Below are 23,007 nucleotides of genomic sequence, written 5' to 3'. Positions count from 1 at the left end.
CCCGGCGGCCGCATGAGCCGCGTGCGTGGGGCGCTGTGCCGGGCCTGCCTCGCGCTGGCCGCGGCCCTGGCCGCGCTGCTGTTACTGCCGCTGCCGCTGCCCCGCGCGCCCGCCCCAGCCCGGACCCCCGCCCCGGCTCCGCGCGCGCCCCTGTCCCGGCCCGCCGCCCCCAGCCTGCGGCCCGACGACGTCTTCATCGCCGTCAAGACCACCCGGAAGAACCACGGGCCGCGCCTGCGGCTGTTGCTGCGCACCTGGATCTCCCGAGCCCGCCGGCAGGTGCGCCGGACCCCGACCCCGACGGCGAGCCCCACGCCCACCCGCCCCGGCTCCCAGGGTCTAGGCCCGGCCCAGGCCCCCGGAGGCTCCGCGCGGGGCCGGTCGGTCCCCGGCCTGGGCAGCGCCCCCGAAGCCTCATAGATTGTTTCTCTCCCAGACGTTTATCTTCACCGACGGGGACGACCCTGAGCTCGAGCTCCAGGGCGGTGAGTGTCCCCCCGCTCCGGCGCCCGCGGGACCTGCCCCCCCGAGCCCTCCTCGCTCCGAAGCCACGGTCCCTTCGCTGCTGTGGGTGGCCCTCTCTGCCCAGGCTCCCGAGGCCCGGGGAGGCCCCGATGCTGCCCAGGTCACGCGGCCTGCGGAGGGCCCCCCCTGCCAGCCAAGCTCTGCTCCCCACCAGCCTCTCACACTGGCCGCTTCCCGGGGCGTGGGGCTAGTGCCACGTTCCCTGAAGAAGCGCCAGCAGGGAATCCGCCTTTCCAGGCCAGATCAGGGCGAGCTGCCTCCGTCCTGTTTCCACTTAAGAGATCCCAACTGGTGGCCGCCTGCTTCAGCCTCGGGGGCACCAGCAGGGTCAGCGCGTGAGGTCTAGGGCTGTGGTTGGACCCAGGCAAGGTGTCCAGGCGTGTCAGACAGCCACGTTGTGCCCTGGCCCTTGGGGGCAGGTGGGGCACAGGCCTTACCCCAACCCCAGTGCCAGCCTCTACGTGCGTACTTCCCCTGTCTCTGACTCGCAGGCGGCCGTGTCATCAACACCAACTGCTCGGCCGTGCGCACCCGTCAGGCCCTCTGCTGCAAGATGTCCGTGGAGTACGACAAGTTCATTGAGTCCGGTCGCAAGTACGCGGCGCTGACCCGACCCGCAGAGAGCCCAGAGCCAAGCTGGGTGGGGGCCTCCTGTCCAGCCGTGCCAGGCCCTCGTGCCCAGGACTCCCCTCGCCCACAGGTGGTTCTGCCACGTGGATGATGACAATTATGTGAACCCCAGGAGCCTCCTGCACCTGCTCTCCAGCTTCTCACCCAGCCAGGACGTCTACCTGGGGCGGCCCAGCCTGGACCACCCCATCGAGGCCACCGAGAGGGTCCAGGGTGGCAGAACTGTGAGTGCCGGAGCAGACTCCTTCCTTGACACCAGCCCAGGAGGCACAGCAGAGGGCGTGGAAAGCTGGCTTGAGAAGGGCATAGGGTTGGGGGCCCAAGCAGATCCACCCAGGTGGTTTGCATGTGGTGTTTCAGGAGCAGGCCACGAGGCCCTCACCGTACTGGGCAGAGAGGGGGTGTCTGGGCCAGGTGGGGAGGGTCTGGAGGCCACGGGTCAATGGCCTGCAGAAGCCTTCGGTCCTTCTTGCCCCAGGAAGCTTCTGTTACCTGGGTAGGATCTCCTAAGGGGCAACTTAAGAAAGATGCCTGGGGAGTCCCATGAAGAGTCAGGGGTGAGAAGCCCCGTCCTGGGCAGCTCTGACCAGCACCCCATCCTCAGGTGACCACGGTCAAGTTCTGGTTTGCTACTGGTGGGGCCGGGTTCTGCCTCAGCAGAGGCCTTGCCCTCAAGATGAGCCCATGGGCCAGGTGAGTGGGGGTCTAGCTGCCTGGGCTGGGAGGTGGAGGCTGAGACCTGAAGGGTGCTGACCGGCCTCCTCGCAGCCTGGGCAGCTTCATGAGCACGGCTGAGCAGGTGCGGCTGCCGGATGACTGCACAGTGGGCTACATCGTGGAGGGGCTCCTGGGCGCCCGCCTGCTGCACAGCCCCCTCTTCCACTCTCACCTGGAGAACCTGCAGAGGCTGCCGCCGGACACCCTGCTCCAGCAGGTACAGGCGCCACTCTGGGTGCCTCTGCCACGTGGGCTTTGCCCCACCCCAACTCCCCCAGGGGCCCCACTGCCCCAGCCCGATGCCCGGCTGAGCAGGCAGGTGGGATTTGCGTGTGGCTGGGGGTGGACCCTGGACAAGCCCCTTGGCCTACTGGACACAGGGTCCTCAGGTACAATGGGGTATGGTGTCTGGGGCAGAGGGACGAGGGGAAAAGCACAGTTCTCGGGCCAGGGAGGCCCCATGCCAGCTGGGCAGTGGGTGTGGTCTGTATGGTGATGGTGAGTCGGAGCAGGTTGCATCGCGTGGAGCAGGCAGGGAATGAGGGTCAGCTTCGCTCTGGAGATTTCAGATCCCTACCTCCTGTCCCCCAGGCTCCGCCTGAGGTGTCCCCCTACTCAGCTCATGCCACGCTTCAATGCTGTTCCCAAGCCCGGCCTCCCCGAGGACTTGGGGAGAAGAGGGTGGGCAAAGGGGCTCTAGCAGGGCTGCTGGCCAGGGGGAGGCGTGGCCCGAGACCAGACCAGGCCACACTCTGCCCACACCGTTCCCGCCCAGGTTACCTTGAGCTATGGGGGTCCTGAGAACCCACATAACGTGGTGAATGTGGCTGGAGGCTTCAGCCTGCATCAGGACCCCACACGGTGAGTGGGTAGTAGTGTGGGCAGGCCCTCAGGCATCAGCACGCCCACCCACAGCCTTGACCCCCACTGCTCCTCCATTCATGGCCCTGACCCCCACTGCTGCCTCCACCCATGGCCCTGCCCCTCACTTCTCCTGCCACCCACAGCCCTGACCCCCACTTCTCCCGCCACCCAAGGCCCTGACCCGCACTTCTCCCTCCACGCACGGCCCTGACCCCCACTTCTTCCTCCACCCACGGCCCTGACCCCCACTTCTCCCTCCACCCACAGCCCTGACCCCCACTTCTCCCTCCACCCACGGCCCTGACCCCCACTTCTTCCTTCCTCAGGTTTAAGTCTATCCACTGCCTTCTCTACCCAGACACGGACTGGTGTCCCAGGCAGAAGCAGGGCGCCCCGACCTCTCGGTGACACCAACCACCCCTGACCCAGGGCTGCCTGGCTCTGTCCCAGGTACGGGGAGCCAGAGCCCCCTATGGCCTCAGTGGGCTCCCTCAGGTGCCATGGTCACACCAGTGAGATGCAGGCACCTGGCAGACCCTCTGGCTAGCCTGCAGCCCCCCTCTCCCAGCCCCTGGTGGGCTGCGGTGATGGGTGTTTTGGGAGAACGAAGACAGCCAGGCTGATGGCCAGGGCCTCAGTGCCCCTCTCCCCGACCCAGCCACAGGGTTGATCCCACGAGAACAGGCTTCCACCCCAGCACTTGAGCACCTGGGAAGGAGCTGCCATCCAGGCTCCATTACCTATTGCTGAAGGCGGGTGCTAGGCTGGCTAGGTGCCGAGGAGCAGGCTCCAGGCCAAGGTCCTGGCCCAGCCACGGCCGTTGCAAGGGCTTAGCCTGGCAGGCTTTGTGGGGGGATGCCGCCCTCTCTGCCGCAGGCTGGGTGCACGGCCGGGCACCACAGTAGGACTCAGGCCCGAGAAGGTCATGCTCTCGGCCAGAGCTTTGCTCTCAGTTCAGGCACCTCATTCGGAGGCCTCTTGACCGGGACCACAGAGATGTTTTCTCCGCTCTGACTTGTGGCTCAGGGCTACTTTCTGGGTCGTGCTCCTGCCCCACTGTGCCTGGGCCCATAAACAACAGGAGCCTTTTGTTCCGCTGACCTGCCCATCCCAGCAGACCCACCTCCCCGCCTGGTGCCTTCCATGGAGGGAAATGGGACAGGGGCTGTCATCTCCCCTCTGCCTCCTGCTTTGCTGTTGCCGAGCACGAGTAAAGGCTCTGTTCTCACTCCACATGGCTCCTGTCTTAGTCACCCACCAGCCCAGCTCTCCTCGGGTCCCTGCCGTGTCGCCCTTCTACCCCAGGAAGGCTCTGTCCCAGGCAGGGCTATATCGTTGCTGTCCTGCCCACCCAGCCTTGAACCCACCAGACTCTTCTTTGGAAGCCAAAATCTCCAGCAGAGGTGGTGTGCGAGGGTCCTGCCGGGAGGGAGGGACACTGGATGCTGCCCTCAGAGACCACCTTCCTGAGCATCGTGCTTGCCTCCTCCCGTGTGTTGTGTGGAGCCAGGTGCACGTGGGTGTGTATGAGGGTGGGTGTGCATGGGTGTGTACACGAGGCTGAGCAGACACATTGAGAGCAGGTGTGTACATGCATATAGGTGAGTATCCACCCGTGTGTGCATCTGTGTGCATCAGTGGGTGTGTGCGTGGCAGTATCTGCGTGCGTGGGTGTGTGCACTCATGCATGGGTGTGTGGAGGGCAGAGAGGAGGCACCCACATAACCCGCGTGGAGTTTGCTGGTTTCTGTCTCATTTGTGCTCAGCCTGGAGTAGAAGGCACTCCGAGGAGACTTGAGGTTAATCATGACTGGGTGCTCAGCCAACAGCCCAGGCCCCTGGCTTTGTCCACTGCAGGCTCTGGGCTGGGAGAGGAATTTTGGGGCTCAGAACAAGTGTCGGGTGAATTTCAGCAAGTCTGAAACCTGCATTTCGACAGAAATGAGAGAAAAGCGAATTCTTGAAAGTTGCTGCAGAATTGTAGACGCCCCAAGAGAAGGCGTCCCCTGTGTCCGCGGTGGGCGTCTGCCCGTGTGGTCTCGGGGCCTCACGCTGGCTCTCCCGGATGCACGGTCTGGGTGTTGCGCCTTCCTCTGACCTCATGTGGATCTCCCTCCCTCCCAGGCCTGTGCCACACGGGCCCGGTGTCCTTGGAGTGTGGGGAATGTGGACTAGAGTGCATTCACGCCCCAGAAAGGGTGTCTAGGGACAAAGTGTCCCCAGTGGGTTGTTTCCAGGGCGTGAGGCTCTAGCAAATCTTGGTGGACACGCGCTTTCCAGAAGAGTCCAGCTTGCAGCATCTCTGAGAAAATAATGTATCCATTTTACCTCACCTCTGTCAACACTAGTTTTAAAACCTAAAGCATTTTATTGTTGTCTAACTGAAAGGAGATGGTCATTCGTGTTTAAGCCACACTCTGAGGTTGCACAGTGCCTGGTCCGGGAGGTCATCCTGTTTCATCCTCTCCATTTTTTTTGGCCTAAGTTCAGGTCCACAAGGTCCTGAGGCTTTTCTCCTAAGTGACCAGTTACGGTGCTCCCGTTTGTATTGTTGGGTTATGTTTATAAACATTTCAAACCAGCAGTTTTCCACTTTGATTCAAATAACCATTCCCAGGCAGGCCAGTCCCAGGCTCGATGTTCTGGCAGGAGACTCTGGCCGTCCCACCCCAAGTCCCTGCTGGACCCAGTTGGCTCCAGCTGCAGAGAGACAGCATGGGCAAGGGTGAGAAGAGAACCAGGGGCAGCCACCCCTCTGGAGGAAACAGGGCTTGGAGGAGGCAGGGGGGCTCCAGGGGGCTGGCCTGGTGAGAAGAAACCAGCCAGGGTCCCATAGGCAGGTGCTGTTAGGCCCACAAGGCAGCGACGTGGTAACAGGCACAGGTCACATGGAGTGTGTCATGGCACTTGATGAGACAGTGTCCACACTCAGTGGACACCTCCCTTCAGCCCTAGGAGCTTCGAACAACACAGGAAACCACCAGCTCCAACACATCCAGAGAGCACCTCCCGACAGCAACAGAACACACGCTCTCCTCGAGCACACGAGAACTTTGTCCAGGAGAGGCCAGATGTTAGACCACAAATCAAGTCCCAGTGTGTTTTAAAAGATAGATACTAAGCCCTGTCACAGTGGCACAAGCCTTTGGAAGGCCGAGGCAGGAGGATCACTTGAGCCCAGGAATTCAAGACCAGCCTGGGCAACATAGGGAGACCCCATTTGTTAAACAGAATAAAATGTATTATACAAAGTTTCATCTCTGAGCCCACAGCAGAAGGAAATCTGGAAAAGTCACAAATTTGTGGAAATGTAACAACACACTCTTAGCCAGTGGGTCAAGGAAGAAATCACAAAATATCTGGAAACAAAAACAAAACTTAAGAGATACCATTTTGCTAAGGGGGATATTTACAGTCGCAAACCTTACATTAAAAAAGAAGGCTCCTTTGGGCCACGCTGCCTGTGGCATAGCCCTACTCTGTGTGGAGCAGCTTAAAAATAACACTAAAACAGGCCGGGGGCTGTGGGTAACGCCTATAATCCCAGCACTTTGGGAGGCCGAGGTGGGCGGATCATGAGGTCAGGAGATTGAGACCATCCTGGCTAACGGTGAAACCCCGTCTCTACTAAAAAATACAAAAAATTAGCTGGGCGTGGTGGCGGGCGCCTGTAGTCCCAGCTGCTCGGGAGACTGAGGCAGGAGAATGGCGTGAACCTGGCAGGCGGAGCTTGCAGTGAGCCGAGATCGCGCCACTGTACTCCAGCCTGGGTGACAGAGTGAGACTCTGTCTCAAAAAAAATAAATAATAAAAACTTAAAAAATAATATTAAAATGAGTATAAATGCTTGAGGGAGTGGACACCGCATAGTCCGTGATATGTGTCTGTCAAACTGCACGCCTGTATCAAAACATCTCGGGTACCCAATAAATATATATACCTCGTATGTACCCACAAAAGTTTTAAAAAATAATAAAATAATAATTAAAAGAAAAAAGAGTCTAGGCATGGTGGTTCATGCTTATAATCCCAGCACTTTGCAAGGTGGAGATGGGAGGATCACCTGAACCCTATCTGGGCAATTTAGCAAGACCCTGTCTTTACAAACAAAACTGATAATTAGGCACGGTGGTGTGCACATGTAATCCTAGCTACTCGGGAGGCTGAGGCAGGAGGATGGCTTGAGCCCAGGAAGTTGAGGCTACAGTGAGCTGTGATGGTGCCACTGCACTCCAGCCTTGTCAGTAATCAAAAAACTCCTGACAAGGAAAAGTCCTCGGCCTGATGGTTTCACTGGTACATCCTACTAAGCATTTAAAAAAGAACTGGCTGGGTTTGTCCGGGCGCGGTGGCTCACGCCTGTAATCCCAGCACTTTGGGAGGCTGAGGCGGGCAGATCATCTTAGGTCAAGAGTTTGAGACCATGAACAAAGATGCGCAGATGAGAGCACCGATTAACCAAAAGTTGATAGAAACTGGAGAAAGAGAACGCCTCAAAGAGTTGCTGAGAGCTAAATTAATTGAATGTGGCTGGAAAGATCAGTTGAAGGCACACTGTAAAGAGGTCATTAAAGAAAAAGGACTAGAACACGTTACTGTTGATGACTTGGTGGCTGAAATCACTCCAAAAGGCAGAGCCCTGGTACCTGACAGTGTAAAGAAGGAGCTCCTACAAAGAATAAGAACATTCCTTGCTCAGCATGCCAGCCTTTAAGATTGAATTAGATTGTGTTGTTGTGGTTTTATTTCTGAAAGTAAAACTTGCCATAAATTAGAAAACAGTTTCCCAAAATAAAATCCTTTTTTGTATGATGGTATACAGTTTTCAGTAATGATGTATACATTGTATTGATTTTTTTCCCTAAATGTGTTATTTTAATAAATATCTCATGAATGAGTTTAAAAAAAAAAAAAAGAGTTTGAGACCAGCCTGGCTGGGGGCATGGTGAAACCCTGTCTCTACTAAAAATACAAAAATTAGTAGGGCATCTGCAATCGCAAAACATGCGACCTCCCAAAGCCCGGAGTCTGAGCAGTGAAAGACCTGCCAGCCCACGCTGGGGGAGCCACAGGCTTGGCGCCCAGGCACAGGGCACGTGGAGGTGGCGGGGATGGCTCCTGGCTCTGCTCCTGGAGCACCGAAGGCTCTGGGGCAGGTGAGTGTCTACACATGGCTTTCCACGGCCCTCAGAGGAGACCCTGCAGGAAACTTTCCCTATAGCATCTGGGAGCTCAAATGCTCCTCCACGGGGGTGCTTATGGCAGGAAGGGCCTAGCACTGAGCCCACAGACACCCCCAGAGTCGATCGTACCCCCCGGCCTTGGGCTCCCGGGGAAGCCTGAGCCCCACATCCTCCTCCCTGTAGGGACTACAGAGGCTCAGAAGGCCAGACACGAACAGGAGGGCCCCACCCCCATCTGCTCATCTTAGGGACAGTGGACCCTGCTGGTGCCTTGCCACATGGGACCATCCTGAGACCTGGAAGGACCGGCCAGCTGTCCCGTGGAAGATGGGAGCTGGGGGTTCTTAAGTCTTTTTGACCCCCTCATTGTCCAGAAGAAACAATATGGCCTTAGGGAACCCTTGGCCTTCCTCCTGGAGTGGGAGCCTTTCCCCAGCCCCCACCTATGGTTACTTTCCAGGGCTCCAGGCTCAGGCCCAGCTCCCAGCACCAGGTGCAAACCTGGCTCAGCCAGGAAAGCCAGCAGCCACCCAAGACCTGTAACCACGTTGGCTGCCTTCACCTGCCCTGCCCCAAGTTCAGCCATGTGGCCCAGCTTCAGGGAGCACCAGGGTCTGTCCCCTCCTGAGGGTGACTCTCCTGCAGGAGGACTTGAGCCCAGGGACAGGGTCCTGGCCAACCCTGATTCCTAGCAGGGACCCTCACAGAGAGAAACATCAAGGCTGAAGCTGCTGATTTCCAGGGTCCTTTTCGCTGCCATGGACCAGAGCATGTGTGTCCGTGTGCGACTGTGTGTCTACACACATATTCACTTGTGCATGCCTGTGGGGGGTGTGGATACATATGTGTATACACACATGTCTGTTGGCTTGTCAGCTGCAGTGCGTGCACCCCCATGCTCAGGCCTGCATGCTCACATGTGCTTCATATGTGCACTTGTGTGGCTGCCTAGTCCATGCATTGCCATGTGTGCTCACGTGTGCATGCCCGTGGGTGTGTGTGTGTGTGTCCTGTGTGGCTGCTATGCCATGGCATGCATGTGTCCCCGGGTGCACACACATGTCCCCGTGTGCATGCTCATGTGTGTCTACACCTGTGTGTGCCTGTGTGTGTCCCCATGTGCATGCTCATGTGTGTCTACACCCTTGTGTGCCTGTGTCCCCATGTGCATGCTTATGTGTGTCTACATCCGTGTGTGCCTATGTCCCTGTGTGCATGCTCATGTGTGTCTACACCCGTGTGTGCCTGTGTCCCCGTGTGAATGCTCATGTGTGTCTATTCCCATGTGTGCCTGTGTGTGTCCCTGCGTGTATGCCCAAGTGCATGTGCTCACATTGGCATGTGCCTCTGCGTGTGTGCACACAGACATGATGCCCTGAACAGGTGGCCTCTCCCTCCTAGGGTCCCCCATGCTCTCTCTCAGTCATGCCTTCCTCCCACCTCTCCAGGAAGCCCCCTGTGCTCCCTCCGGCCCTGCCTGTGTGGTTCACATGCTACTGGCCTCCGTTTAATGGTTTCACTGCACCTGTGTCTCTGAGGGCTCAATCTTTTTTTTTTTTTTTTTTTGAGACGGAGTCTCGCTCTGTCACCCAGGCTGGAGGGCAGTGGTGTGATCTTGGCTCACTGCAAGCTCCGCTTCCCAGGGTCATGCCATTCTCCTGCCTCAGCCTCCCGAGTAGCTGGGACTATAGGCGCCTGCCAACAGGCCTGGCTAATTCTTTGTATTTTTAGTAGAGATGGAGTTTCACCATGTTAGCCAGGATGGTCTCGATCTCCTGACCTCGTGATCCACCCACCTCGGCCTCCCAAAGTGCTGGGATTACAGGCATGAGCCACCGCGCCCGGCCTTATTTAAAAAAAAAATTTTTTTTAACTTTTTATTTTTTTAATTTTTTTTTTTGAGAGGGAGTTTCACTCTTGTCACACAGGCTGGAGTGCAGTGGTGCGATCTCGGCTCACTGCACCCTCCGCCTCCCAGGTTCAAATCATTCTCTTGACTCAGCTTCCTGAGTAGCTGGGATTACAGGCACATGCCACCACATCCAGCTAATTTTTGGATTTTTAGTAGAGACGGGGTTTCACCACACTGGCCAGGCTTGTCTCAAACTCCTCACCTCAGGTGATCCACTGGCCTTGGCCTCCGGAAGTGCCTTTGTTCTCCTTTTTGCCCTTTGAAGCATGTGATCTTTGTGACTTACTCCCTGTTCTTCCCCCGCTCTGCTTTTAAAATCCTTAATTAAAACCTGCTGGTTTTGCAGCCCAGGTGGGCATCAGGGTCCTACCGATATGTGATGTCACCCCCGGAGACCCAGCTGTAAAAGTCCTCTCTTTGTACTCTCTTTATTTCTCAGCCAGCCAACACTTATGGAAAATAGGAAGAACTTACATTGAAATATTGGGGGCTGGTTCCCCCGATATCTGGCGTGCCAACGTGGTTTTTCTTTTTCCTAAGTGCATGTGGGAACCCGATTCCCTTTGGTAGGTGCGGAGAAACGTTCGTCAGTCTGGTCTACAGAAACGCTTGCTCGGCTCCCTGACGATTGGTGAGTTGTCTGTATTGTCCTGGGTAACTATGGGTCACATGGAGTCTAAACATTATTCTTATCTCTGCTGTATTAAACTCCTGTTAAAACAGCGGGGAGTTCGGATTCCCATGGAAAATACGGTCACCCTATTCAGGGCGGTGGAAGAACACTGTCCTTGGTTTCCTGAAAAGGGAACGTTAGATGTGGAACTATGGGATCGTGTTGGTACGAAATTCTGGGAACTGGTCCCGACAGGGAATTACGTTCCCCTCACTGTGTGGGGTGATTGGGCCTTGGTACGTGCCGTCCTAATGACATACCAATCCCGTGACCCCCTGCAGTTACCACAATTTTCTGAATCTGGTGACCCTGTACCTCTTCCTCAGCTTTCCTCTCCCACACGGCCTTCGTTATCTGCTCAGCCTCTCCCTTCGCCTACTCCTCCCCCACCTGACGATATTGAGGATTCAATATCTAACTCCAGTGACTTTGGCTTAACGTCACCCCCTGATGATCTTATTTCTTTTCTTTTCTTTTTTTTTTCTTTTCTTTTTTTTTTTTTTTTTTTTGAGATGGAGTCTCGCTCAGTTGCCCAGGCTGGAGTGCAGTGGTGCAATCTCGGCTCACTGCAAGCCCTGCCTCCCAGGTTCACGCCATTCTCCTGCCTCAGCCTCCCGAGTAGCTGGGACTACAGGTGCCCGCCACTACGCCTGGCTAATTTTTTGTATTTTTAGTAGAGACAGGGCTTCACCATGCTAGCCAGGATGGTCTCGATCTCCTGACCTCGTGATCTGCCCGTCTCGGCCTCCCAAAGTGCTGGGATTACAGGCGTGAGCCACCGCACCTGGCAATCTTATTTCTTTTCACGAAGAGCCGATACTTGCAGCTCCCGAAGCCCCGACTCAGACAGCCCGGCAACATATCTATGCTAATTCTTCCCTCTTCAAACCTTTGCAGCCTTTGGCTCCAGAGCCATCTAATGGCTGTGAGACCAAACTACAATTTACCTGTAATTCTACAGGCCCTTCCCCGTCCACTGCAGCCCCTCACCCTCCTGTTATTTCGGTTCCTCAACCGGTCACTTTACCATCCACTCAATCTGCTTCTCTGTACCCTTCTTCACACATGGATGCCCCTGCCACTCTGGTTGCACAGTATGCTTCTGCCTCTTCTGCTCCTCCAATGCCCCTTTCTCACACTCTCATACCGGTCCGACCTCCTCAACCTCAGATTCCCTTATCTACACACATGCTTTTCCTGTCACATCTATGCCGACTCCGTCTCGTGTGCCTGCTCTTGAAACTTCCATGCAACGCTTATTACATCAGAACAAAGAAGTAAGTGGATTAGAGGCGTGGGCTTAACCGGTCACACTGGAACCTCCAAATGCTCAAGGGGTACAAGTGCGTCGATACGCGCCGCTCAATCTTACCTTTTAAAAAGAATTCAAGGATGCTTGTACTCAGTATTGTCCTACTTCTCCATATGTTAAAATGGTATCACAGACTCTTTGTACTGAGGTCATTTTGCTTCCCTTAGACTGGGACCTTTTGGCAAAAGCTGTTTTAACCCCATTTCAGCATTTACGATTCCGTACCTGGCGGTCAGAGGAGGCCCAGCTGCAGGCTCAGCTAAATCGGGCTGATGGCATTCTAATTACTCAGGCTCAGCTCACAGGCTCTGATAATAACTCTGATACTACCGCCCAACTAGGCTTTGATGCTTTCACCACGGAACAAGTAACAAAGGTATGTATGAGAGCTTGGGATAAATTACGCACCCCAGGCCAAGCTCCTGCTTCTTTTACTTCTGTTAAACAGGGTCACAGTGAATTATATCCTGATTTTTTGGCCAAATTACAAGATGCTGTTCAAAAATCTGTCTCTGATGAGCGTGCTCAAAGTATTCCTCTTCGTATGTTAGCTTTTGAGAAGCGAACCATGAGTGTAAAACAGCCATGTGTTCCATCCAACGACAAAATTTACCTGATCACGAGGTGTTGCCTGCATATATTAAGGCTTATGAAGGCATTGGATCGGAGACCCACAAAGCTATGCTGTGGGCACGGGCCATGAAGGACGGCAACCAAACTGGCTGGACTGATCCTTTTCTTGGAGCCTGTTATAATTGCAGTCAACTTAGTCATACTCAAAAAAACTGCACGGTTAAAAACTTAAAAGTGTCCAAGCCGGCTCAACAAACATGGCCAAATCCTCCTGCTACTGTGCGCCCGCATCGTCGCACAGGTAAACATTGGGCAAGTACTTGCCGCTCTAAGTCTGATATAGATGGAAATCCCTTGCCACAGAACCAGGGAAACAGGAAGCGGGGCCAGTCCCAGGCCCCAATATCAAATGGGACACCTCAGACTCAGACCAATGTTGCATTTCCGCTTCAAGCGGTCCCAACGCAGTCCCCAGCACAAACAAATTTACCTACAGCCAACCCAGATGGGTCCCAGCCTCTTCTGTCTCAATACGATGCTTGTCCACCTCCATAGTAGGGGGCAGGGCGGTCGATCTCTGTAGTACCATTCCTCTAAATTTACTACCTAATTCTTTGCCTTTAATTGTCCCTACAGGGTCACTGCCCTTTACCTCAAGGTTCGGTGGGCCTGGTGTTAAGTAGGGCATCCACCTCTGCTAAAGGAATCACCATTCATCCTGGTCTCGTTAATTCTGATTCCTCTAATGAGATTAAACTTACGGTGTCTGCCAAGATTCCTGTTTCCCTCCAAAATTCATGTTGAAACACCAATGCAATTGTATTAAATGATGGGGCTGTTAGAACATGATTAGGAGATGGTGGGATTAGTCCCCTTATAAAACGGCTTGGAGGAGTCTGTTTTACCCTTTTGCTCTTCCACCATGCAAGGATATAGCTGGCTGACACTTATGGAAAATAGAAAGAACATATGTTGAAATATTGGGGGCGGGTTCCCCCAGTAAGGGACCGTAGGCACACCTCTCACCCCACGTGAGGCGATTGAGCCTGCAGACCCTGATGCCCGCCCACTCCACCGCCGACCCTGCCTGAGGACCAAAGGGCAGCGACTCTTCTGCAAGGAGACTCCCGCTGTCCACGGCTCTTCTCTCCACACCCAGCCAGCCATGGGCAGAGGACAGAGAGCAGCCTGCGCACCTCTCCCCTGCAGCTCTGGCCCCGTCCTTCAGTCCAGCTCCCCGGCTCTGACCCGGCCTGTTCGGAAAAATGAGGGGCGCATCCTGGACCCAAGGCTCTCTGTAGGGAAGGTGGGGCTGAGAGTTCCGCTGGAGCTGCAGAGGTGGGGTCATGTTGCAGCAAATCTAGTTTATCCGCCCCCAGAGAATCCACCTCCACTTCTGGGTGCACCTCTCGCCCAAGGCCACCCGTAAGAGGCTGCCCAAGCCGGGGGCCCAGCTCCCAGTTCCGCTGAAAGAGAAGAGCCCCTGGACTGCATCTGGGCTCAACAGCCCAGGCCTGGCCTGAGGGTCTTGCAGGCCCTGCAGTTTTCAGCTGTGCTTGCCTAGGCCAGGCCCTGGCGTGGCCATGCCATCTGGGGAGCTATAGGCCTGAAGTGGACGGGCACAGGGTCCAACGCTGGGCAAGAGGGCAGAGGGCTCGGGGCCAGGATCGGGTCCTCCAGGCAGTGGTTGGGAGGGCACAGGGCACAGGGTGGGGGTGGGGGATGCCGAGGGTGCTTCTGATCAGCCAGCAGGACTCACAGGGAGCAGGGCTTGAGCCACGGATAACAGGACCAGTGAGGCCTGGTCCACTCTCCTGGGGGCACGTGCAGGCCACTGGAGGGGTCTAAGCAGATGGGCCTTCCAGGAGGGACAGGTTGAAGGATGTCCTTCCCTTGGCTGCTGGCAGACAGAAAGCAGGCTCCAAGGGTAGGGGCAGAAAGCAGAGTTTACAGGGTGGCCAAGGCGGGGGTTGGACCGGCTGCAGTGCCAGGTCTGATGTGGACACTGCACTTGGCTCTCCTCCAGAACAAACCAGGACCTTGCCTCCTGCGGTGCCTGGCCACACTTGCCTCCGGCCTGCCAACCTCTCTGGGCCCAAAGCCCCAGATGATCCAAAGGCCCTACGGTCACCAATTCCATATTCCTGGCCACAGAAGGTCACTCCTGGCCACAGAAGGGCAGTAGTTCTAGACTTTCCTACCATGACCCACACACAGAACAAAGTAGCTTTTACATGGAGGCCCAGTGTGTGTGGGTGCACACATACACGCATCTGTAACTGATCTCAAAGCCTCGGAAAGCAATGCTGGTCTTTGCTGGACCACCATGTACTTCCATGACCCCAATCCCTTCCTATCCTATTCAACTTCTAAAAGGTGCCCCTGGCCGGATGCTAGCTGTCCAAGGTGACTTGGGGTTCAAGTCCCTTTCAGATGAATGTAGGGTACAGCCCTATGGGGCTTAGAGGGTCTTCTCCCCATGTGCAGAGACAAGAGATTGTGAGAAATAAAGACACAAGACAAAGAGATAAAGAGAGAACAGCTGGGCCCGGGGGACCACTACCATCAAGACACGGAGACCAGTAGTGGCCCCGAATGACTGGGCGCACTGATGTTTATTGCATACAAGACAAGGAGGGCAGGCTAAGGCGGATGAATCTTCCGAGTGATTGACAAGGTGAAGCAAGTCACGTGATCATAGGACGGGGGCCTATGGTAGCTGAAACAGAGAAGACAGCATACATCAGCATTTTCTTCTATGTACTTATAAGAAAGATCAAAGACTTTAAGACTTTCACTGTTTCTTCTACTACTACTATCTACTACGAACTTTAAAGAGGAACCAGGAGTATGGGAGTGTAGGGTCCAGCCCCACAGGGTCGGTGGGTCTCTCCCTGTGTGCAGAGACGAGAGGTTGTAGAAATAAAGACACAAGACAAAGAGATAAAAGAAAAGTCAGCTGGGCCCAGGGGACCACTACCACCAAGACACGGAGACCGGTAGTGGCCCCGAATGTCTGGCTGCGCTGTTATTTATTGGATACAAAGCAAAAGGGGCAGGGTAAGGAGTGTGAGTCATCTCCAACGATAGGTAAGGTCACGTGGGTCACGTGTCCACTGGACAGGGGACCCTTCCCTGCCTGGCAGCCGAGGCAGAGAGAGGAGACAAAGAGAAAGACAGCTTACACCATTATTTCTGCATATTAGAGACTTTTAGTACTTTCACTAATTTACTACTGCTATCTTGAAGGCAGAGCCAGGTGTACAGGATGGAACATGAAGGGGGACTAGGAGCATGACCACTGAAGCACAGCATCACAGGGAGACGGTTAGGCCTCCGGATAACTGCAGGTGAGCCTGACTGATGTCAGGCCCTCCACAAGAGGTGGAGGAGCAGAGTCTTCTCTAAACTCCCCCGGGGAAAGGGAGACTCCCTTTCCCGGTCTGCTAAGTAGCGGGTGTTTTTCCTTGACACTTTTTGCTACCGCTAGACCTCGGTCCGCCTGGCAATGGCCGTCTTCCCAGATGCTGGCGTTACTGCTAGACCAAGGAGCCCTCTGGTGGCCCTGTCCGGGCATAACAGAAGGCTCACCCTCTTGTCTTCTGGTCACTTCTCACTGTGTCCCCTCAGCTCCTTTCTCTGTATGGCCTGGTTTTTCCTAGGTTATGACTATAGAGCGGGGGTTATTATAATATTGGAATAAAGAGTAATTGCTACAAATTAATGATTAATGATATTCATATATAATCATATCTAAGATCTATATCTGGTATAACTATTCTTGTTTTATATTTTATTATACTGGAACAGCTCATGTCCTCGGTCTCTTGCCTCAGCGCCTGGGTGGCTTGCCGCCCACACGGGAGGAACATGAAAGTGGACAAGAAATGTGACCATAGGCCGGGCGCGGTAGCTCACGCTTGTAATCCCAGCACTTTGGGAGGCCGAGGCGGGTGGATCACCTGGTCAGGAGATCCAGACCACGATGAAACCCCATCTCTACTAAAAATACAAAAAATTAGCCGGGCGTGGTGGCGGGCGCCTGTAGTCCCAGCTACTCAGAGAGGCCGAGGCAGGAGAATGGCGTGAACCCGGGAGGCGGAGCTTGCAGTGAGCCAAGATTGTGCCACTGCACTCCAGCCTGGGAGACAGAACGAGACTCCGTCTCAAAAAAAAAAAAAAAAAAAATGTGACCATTAAAGCACAACACCACAGGGAGGGGCTTAGGCCTCCAGATGACTGCGGGCAGGCCTGGATAATATCCAGCCTCCCACAAGAAGTTGGTGGAGCAGAGTGTTCCCTGACTCCTCCAAGGAAAGGAGGTCTGCTAAGTAACAGGTGCCTTCCCAGACAACAGCATTACCGCTTGACCAAGGAGCCCTCAAGTGGCCCTTATGCAGGTGTGACAGAAGGCTCACCTCTTGCCTTCTAGGTCACTTCTCACAATGTCCCTAGGTTATATTAGTAATGCAACAAAGAGTAATATTAAAAGCTAATGATTAATAATGTTTATACTAATGATTGATAATTATCCATGATTATTTTTATATCTAATTTGTATTATGACTATTTTTATTTTAACTATTTTCTTTATTATACTGAAACAGTTTGTGTCTTCAGTCTCTTGCCTTGGCACCTAGGTAATACTTTGCCCACAGATGAAAGCGGAGCTCTGCCGACATTGGTGTCTTCTCCAGACGTACTTGGTTGTCCAAATTCTTTCCCTTGGCTTTAAAGTGAGCCGGCGGTGCCCTCCTCCCAAGCCTGAGAGATGATGGGCACAGGCAACACTTTTTAGGACATGCCGATGTTTTCAGAAACAAAACAAGAAACGTTAGCCCTGAATTCTCCATTTCATGTGTTCTTACTGATATTAACCACACATTCTGATATTAAGCACCACATCGTCTTTTTGCAATAATCTTGGCAGGGAAAAATATGCTAGCCAGGGTCCACTAAATCGATTTCGAGCACGGAGGATGGGTCACACCAGGCACTTCAAAAGACCCGTCCCTGAGGAAGTGGAGACCCCGCCCCGCCCCGTCGCGCCCACTCCTTTCGGCCAATCACTGCAGCGGAGAGCAGCTATTTGAATGTCCCCGCCACCTATCTGAAGGCCGCCCTGCCATTGGCCCCGCCGCGCCCCGCCCACCGTGGCCAGAGCTTCAAGTTCCGCAGCCCAAGTGCGGAGGGCGGAGACTGTGCCGACATGGAGCTGGGCCTCGCGGGTCGCCGGGTGCTGGTCACCGGAGCAGGCAAAGGTGGGCGGCGGGGAAAGGTGGGCAAAGGCCGGCGGCGGGCAGAGGCAGGCAGGGGATGCCCTCACTGAGCCCGCTCCCGGCAGGTATCGGGCGCGGCACGGTCCAGGCGCTGCACGCGGCGGGCGCGCGGGTGGTGGCTGTGAGCCGGACACAGGCGGATCTTGACAGCCTTGTCCGCGAGGTAGGCCCCGCCGGGTCCCGGCGCTGCGAGGCGGCGAGCCAGGAGGGGGCGCCAGCGAGCGGGGGCGGTACCTCTGTGCGCGACTCCGCCTCCCCTCGCGGGCGCTGCGCTTCTCACCGCGGCCTGGGCGCCCTCGCACCCGCTCTCGTGGCTGGTGGTCTGCGTGGGCGGCCGGGTGGCCGGCAGAGCCGCCAGGGCCTCCGGGCCCAGAAAGAGGCCGAAATGGCTGCGAAGCGGGTCTCGGGCGGGAGGCGTTCAGGCGCAGGGAGGAAGTGAACCGGCCGGAGGTAGCGCCCGGCTGCTGGCCCCACAGTCCTGACACCTCCGGAACTCCTAACTCCTTTACTTGTCCGGCTGAAAGGTCACCAGCCCCAGTCCCCAGCTGTGCCGCTTGCTGGGCGCAGAACCTCTGGTAACTGCCCCCTGGTACACACAGTGCCCGGGGATAGAACCCGTGTGCGTGGACCTGGGTGACTGGGAGGCCACCGAGCGGGCGCTGGGCAGCGTGGGCCCCGTGGACCTGCTGGTGAACAACGCCGCTATCGCCCTGCTGCAGCCCTTCCTGGAGGTCACCAAGGAGGCCTTTGACAGGTGAGCCTGTCAGGGTGGAGGAACCTTAGGGAGGGGCTGTCCTGGAGGAGGCAGCGGCCCTAATCTCTGACCAGGGTCTGTCCCTCGGCCTCTAGATCCTTTGAGGTGAACCTGCGTGCGGTCATCCAGGTGTCACAGGTGAGCTGCCCTGCGGGCTGGACGGGAATTCTGGTGACTGATGCCAGCTCTGCCTCACGGTCTCGCTGCAATTCCAGATTGTGGCCAGGGGCTTAATAGCCCGGGGAGTCCCAGGGGCCATCGTGAATGTCTCCAGCCAGGGCTCCCAGCGGGCAGTAACTGACCATAGCGTCTACTGTGAGTGCCCCATCTGTGCCCTCAGCCCCACCCCAGCCCCAGCCTCACCCTCATCACCAACCCTAGCCACAGCCTCACCCTCATCACCAACCGCAGCCCCAGCTGTGCCCTCAGCCCCACCCCAGCTGCAGCCTCACCCTCATCACCAACCCCAGCCACAGCCTCAGCCTTATTACCAACCCCAGCCTCAGCCAGCTTGGGTTCCTCTTCATAGGCTCCACCAAGGGTGCCCTGGACATGCTGACCAAGGTGATGGCCCTAGAGCTTGGGCCCCACAAGGTGAGCAGGGCTGGGGTACCTCCCCCAACCTAGGGCACCCCACTTGCCCTGCTGACCCCAGCTGTCCCGGTGTAGATCCGAGTGAATGCAGTAAACCCCACAGTGGTGATGACACCCATGGGCCAGGCCGCCTGGAGTGACCCCCACAAGGCCAAGACTATGCTGGACCGAATCCCACTTGGCAAGTTTGCTGGTGAGTCAGGAGGGAGCCCAGCCAGCGTGGTGCCAGCAGTCCCTGTGCTTGCCCTGGGCAGGGGTGGGAGGGAAAGATAGGCGGCAGCCTCCTTCCTCTATGCCCCTGACCCCTGCCCTGCCCACAGAGGTAGAGCACGTGGTGGACGCCATTCTCTTTCTGCTGAGCGACCGCAGCGGCATGACCACGGGCTCCACTATGCCGGTGGAAGGGGGCTTCTGGGCCTGCTGAGCTCCCTCCACACACCTCAAACCCCATGCCATGCACATCCTACCCCCAATCCCTCCAATAAACCTGATTCTGCTGCCCAGGCTATGTGCTATTCCTAGGCTGCCAGTAGGTAGCTGGGGGCTTGGGGCCGGCTGTGGAATGCGGGCAGAGACCCATGACATTCACATTCCAATCCAAGGGGTAGCCTGGCACCCACTCCTGAGGTTTTCAGGCCTGGCCAGTTCTCTGTCAGGGAGGTAGGAGGTGGTGAAAGGTCAGCTCCTAAAGAGGGTGGTGAATTTCAGCAAGGTTGGCCTTTGGGCCTGTCCAGAACCTCTGGGGTGAGACGGTGTGTGTGTGTAAGTGTTGATCACCCGCTCTGTGAGTGTACGGTTGCCTCCTCTTCCTTCAAGCTAATGAGTAAGACAAAAGGGAAACGAGGACGTCAAGCGTCTCCACTCCGTCGGTGATCTGAGCCACTTTGTTGAATCAGATGATGGTTTTCAGAAATTAGAAGGGCGTTTCCTCAGCTTGTGCTATTCACCATGTAATGAGCACAGACACAGCACCCTGAAGTCTAATCTGCATTTTATCATCTTAGGTCTAGACAAGTAACCGTAAGTCAAGCCCCCTCCCACCACAGCTGATTTCAAGCTACCCGTTAGATGTCATTGAACGTGGAGCTGGAGGAGATGCCCTCAGCACCCCGTTATGTGGTGTTTGTGTCCATAGGTCCCACAGATGTACATAACCGGGGGGCGGAGAAAAGTCATGTATGCAGAAATAACTAGGAAGTGACGTTTGCTGATTTTGCTTTTAATAACACAAATTGTAAACTTCTATAATTTGTTAATGATCGTTAACAACTGGCTAGCCAAATTCTTAAGAATTCAGCAGTTGGTTTTCCTGAGCCAGTAGGAGCTGCCCCCACAGCACAAGGCGGAAGCAGACAGTGGCCCTCACGGCACCCTCCAATCCCGAGTAACTTCAAGCCTGTCCTGGGCCCACCGTTTCTGGCTTCAGCGTCAGCAGACTGTGCCAGGTCGCTGCTCTCTTTGCTCTCCACACCACAGCCCGACCCCCACGCCCTCCTCCACCCTGCCCCTCCGCCTGGATTGCCCTTACTCCCAGTGCCAGCCAGAGGAGCTGAGGGATGGGGGGAGGCTGCCTCGGCTCCCATGAGGCTCAGAGAGGCCTGACCTGCTTCAGCCTCTTTTCAGACCATCTTGGTCAGCAAAAGCTGCCTGAGAACCAGCCCGCCTCTCCCTGCCATGTGCTCTCCCAGAGGTGCAAACCAGCCTGAGGGAGGCCTTGTACACAGCCAAGCAATCATCCCAAGGGCTCAATGCACTAGCTATTGCTTTGATCTGGGTTGGCGCCTTTGGGGGCTGAGCAGCTCAGCAGGCCCCTCTTCTCCTGGGGTAGGGTGGAGGAAGCTTAGTGCTGCTTTTGGGAACTCAGCTCTGAGGTGTGGCTGGGGCGTGATGGACCCGCTCTGCACCATCACATGGGGGAATTAGGAGCAAACTGCCCCAGGGCAGAAGGGCAGGTATGAGAGGCAAGAGGTGTAGGTGGCGAATGTTTATTGTATAAAATAAGAAGGGGCTGCCCCACCTCGGGGCACAATGAACATAACTCCCCCCCACCCTCCCCCTCCAGGGAAGCCCATCCTGGGGCTTCCCTGCACCTGCTCCTGCAGCCCTGAGGGAGACCCTGCTCCCTCCCGGCCTCCGGCGGGGGCCAGGGAAGGCTGGAGCCACACCCCAGAATGAGGCGGCAGAGAGGACAGGATCCTGCCACCCAGCCTCATCCCCATGCTTCCCCCCTGCCCACCCCCACCGCTCCCCACAGCCGACTCAGGGACACCACACGTCTCAACACAACAGCGGACACGTCTAGGGCTGCTCCCCGCCAGCCCTCAGGCTCGGGTGGGCCAGGGCTCTAGAAGACGGTGCACTTCTTCCCCGGCTTCTTCACTGGGGGCGGGCAGAGCACCGCTCGGATTGCCTCGTCAAACACTGTCTTCAGGCCCCGCTGGGTCAGGGCTGAGCACTCCAGGTATTTCACAGAGCCTAGCAGCAGTGAGGAGGGGAGATAGTGAGGGTGGGGTACAGGGAGGCCCTTACCTCGCCTCCCTGCCCCTTCCCTGCAGGCCGCCAGTGCCTACCCACCGATCTCCCGGGCCATGGCCAGGCCCTGTGGGTAGGTGATGGGTGCCAGCTTCTTGTCCCGCAGCCGCTCAATGGTGTCCTTGTCGTCGCGGAGGTCCAGCTTGGTGCCCACCAGGAGGATGGGCGTGTGGGGGCAGTGATGCCGCACCTCCGGGTACCACTGCAGGGACAGACACTCTGATTCCTAAGCCCGGAGTCTGCTACCCCAGCCCCACCTGAGCAAGTCACGGCTCTCAGGGACTTTCCCCACTGCTCCAGAGCTACACTTGGCTTTTCTTCTTTCAAGGGGTGACCAGGGGCGGATTTGGTAGGGAGATACCAGGAACAAACATGCAGCCAGGGAACCTGGAGACCTCCCAGGGCCTCCCAGTCAAGGCCCATCCCCAGCAGTCAGAGAGAAGCCCTCCGTTTTGAGAGCTGTGACCACCACCACGGCACCCCGTCAGCCCCCATGGTCATCTTCGGACCCCACCCCATGTGCCCACCCCAGGCAGAACCATATCTCAATTGCCTCGAAAGGACAGCTTGTCGGGGCAGGTACTGGGGCAAGCCCTCTCCCCACAGGGGCCCCCAACCTTGCCCTACCTTGGCACGAACGTTCTCGAAGGAGGCCGGACTCACCAGGGAGAAGCAGATCAGAAATACGTCCTTGGGAAAAAGGTGGGACCTGGTGGAGTGGTCAGGGGCTCCCCAGGGCCCTGCTCCCTCGCTCGCTCGTCCGGACCTCAGGGACCCACCCAGCTCCCGGGGCTGGCCCCATTGTCACCTACAGTTTGAGGGTAGGAGAGTGGCCGCAGCCGATCGTAGTCCTCCTGACCCGCCGTATCCCACAGCCCCAGGTTGACTGGCTTCCCGTCCACCATCACATTGGCAGAGTAGTTGTCAAAACTGCAGAGCAGTGAGGGCAGGGTCAGGGCTTGGGAGGGGTCCCAGAAACCCCTAGCCCTGCTGGCCTGTGTCTTGGGGTTCACAAGTCTGCACGGAACTAGAACTCTGACCAGCAACTCGGCTCCAGTCAGGAAGCCCAGAGACGGCCACCTGAGCCGACGTGGAAGCCCAGGGGAGACCCTGCCCGTGTTCCCCCCATGCCACACTCACACGGAGGGCCTGTGCTCTCCCAGGAAGCCCCCACACTCACACGGTGGGGATGTACTCTCCGGGGAAGGCGTTGGTCGTGTAGCTGATCAGCAAGCATGTCTTCCCCACGGCGCTGCGGACAGGGCAAGCCACGTGGCTCCTGGGCCCGGCCTCGGACCCTCTGCCCAGCAAGGGCAGCCCCGTCTCCCGGAGCCAGAGGCGAGTTAGGGGCGTCTGGGGTCGAGAGGGGGACCCAGCCCACCAGATCCGCGGCGACCTAGGGCTGGAGGACGACCAGGGCAGGCCGGGCTCCGGGGGTTGGGGTGGTGAATAAGGGCGC

The 23,007-nt window shown here is 56.7% G+C and overlaps 4 protein-coding genes across 5 annotated transcripts; 3 read left to right on the top strand and 1 right to left on the bottom strand.

Moving 5' to 3' along the window:
* The first annotated feature begins 12 nt into the window (after positions 1-12).
* Positions 13-3,967, top strand: RFNG (RFNG O-fucosylpeptide 3-beta-N-acetylglucosaminyltransferase). Its single transcript, XM_032176620.2, has 8 exons — positions 13-279; positions 437-485; positions 1,017-1,119; positions 1,226-1,379; positions 1,760-1,848; positions 1,924-2,089; positions 2,648-2,733; positions 3,063-3,967. The coding sequence occupies exons 1-8, from the start codon at positions 13-15 to the stop codon at positions 3,142-3,144; spliced, it is 996 nt and encodes a 331-aa protein (XP_032032511.1). The 3' UTR covers positions 3,145-3,967.
* A 1,918-nt stretch (positions 3,968-5,885) lies between these two features.
* LOC116482999 (transcription and mRNA export factor ENY2) lies at positions 5,886-7,633 on the top strand. Its single transcript, XM_032176598.3, has one exon. The coding sequence runs from the start codon at positions 7,160-7,162 to the stop codon at positions 7,448-7,450; it is 291 nt and encodes a 96-aa protein (XP_032032489.1). The 5' UTR covers positions 5,886-7,159; the 3' UTR covers positions 7,451-7,633.
* Positions 7,634-17,562: 9,929 nt separating this feature from the next.
* On the top strand, positions 17,563-20,431 carry DCXR (dicarbonyl and L-xylulose reductase). 2 transcript variants are annotated; one of them, XM_058428935.1, is made up of 8 exons: positions 17,563-17,650; positions 17,734-17,831; positions 18,268-18,422; positions 18,518-18,560; positions 18,638-18,737; positions 18,952-19,016; positions 19,092-19,209; positions 19,833-20,431. In XM_058428935.1, the coding sequence occupies exons 1-8, from the start codon at positions 17,599-17,601 to the stop codon at positions 19,841-19,843; spliced, it is 642 nt and encodes a 213-aa protein (XP_058284918.1). In that variant the 5' UTR covers positions 17,563-17,598; the 3' UTR covers positions 19,844-20,431. The 2 variants fall into 2 exon arrangements, with proteins under 2 accessions (XP_058284918.1, XP_032032487.1); XM_032176596.2 differs by lacking the exon at positions 19,833-20,431 and adding an exon at positions 19,337-19,515.
* Positions 20,432-20,536: 105 nt separating this feature from the next.
* Positions 20,537-23,003, bottom strand: RAC3 (Rac family small GTPase 3; the record flags this gene model as incomplete). Its single annotated transcript, XM_032178069.2, has 5 exons — positions 20,537-21,491; positions 21,591-21,750; positions 22,176-22,238; positions 22,361-22,478; positions 22,729-23,003. Coding segments are annotated over 5 exons (747 nt in total), but the record flags the coding sequence as incomplete, so codon positions are not given.
* Positions 23,004-23,007: the final 4 nt, after the last annotated feature.

The sequence above is a fragment of the Hylobates moloch genome, unplaced genomic scaffold (assembly GCF_009828535.3).
Source record: "Hylobates moloch isolate HMO894 unplaced genomic scaffold, HMol_V3 SCAFFOLD_15, whole genome shotgun sequence".
Lineage (NCBI taxonomy): Eukaryota > Metazoa > Chordata > Mammalia > Primates > Hylobatidae > Hylobates > Hylobates moloch.
The sequence above is the reverse complement of the archived record's forward strand: the minus strand, read 5'-3'. Positions and strand labels throughout refer to the sequence as shown.

Bases quoted from the DNA above. Each gene is read 5' to 3' on its own strand.
- RFNG (XM_032176620.2), top strand. From the start codon at position 13: ATGAGCCGCGTGCGTGGGGCGCTGTGCCGGGCCTGCCTCGCGCTGGCC. The intron at 280-436 runs GTGCGCCGGACC...TTTCTCTCCCAG, and splicing joins TCTCCCGAGCCCGCCGGCAG to ACGTTTATCTTCACCGACGG. The intron at 1,380-1,759 runs GTGAGTGCCGGA...CCCCATCCTCAG, and splicing joins GGGTCCAGGGTGGCAGAACT to GTGACCACGGTCAAGTTCTG.
- DCXR (XM_032176596.2), top strand. From the start codon at position 17,599: ATGGAGCTGGGCCTCGCGGGTCGCCGGGTGCTGGTCACCGGAGCAGGC. The intron at 17,651-17,733 runs GTGGGCGGCGGG...CGCTCCCGGCAG, and splicing joins GGTCACCGGAGCAGGCAAAG to GTATCGGGCGCGGCACGGTC. The intron at 19,017-19,091 runs GTGAGCAGGGCT...GTCCCGGTGTAG, and splicing joins TAGAGCTTGGGCCCCACAAG to ATCCGAGTGAATGCAGTAAA.
- LOC116482999 (XM_032176598.3), top strand. From the start codon at position 7,160: ATGAACAAAGATGCGCAGATGAGAGCACCGATTAACCAAAAGTTGATA.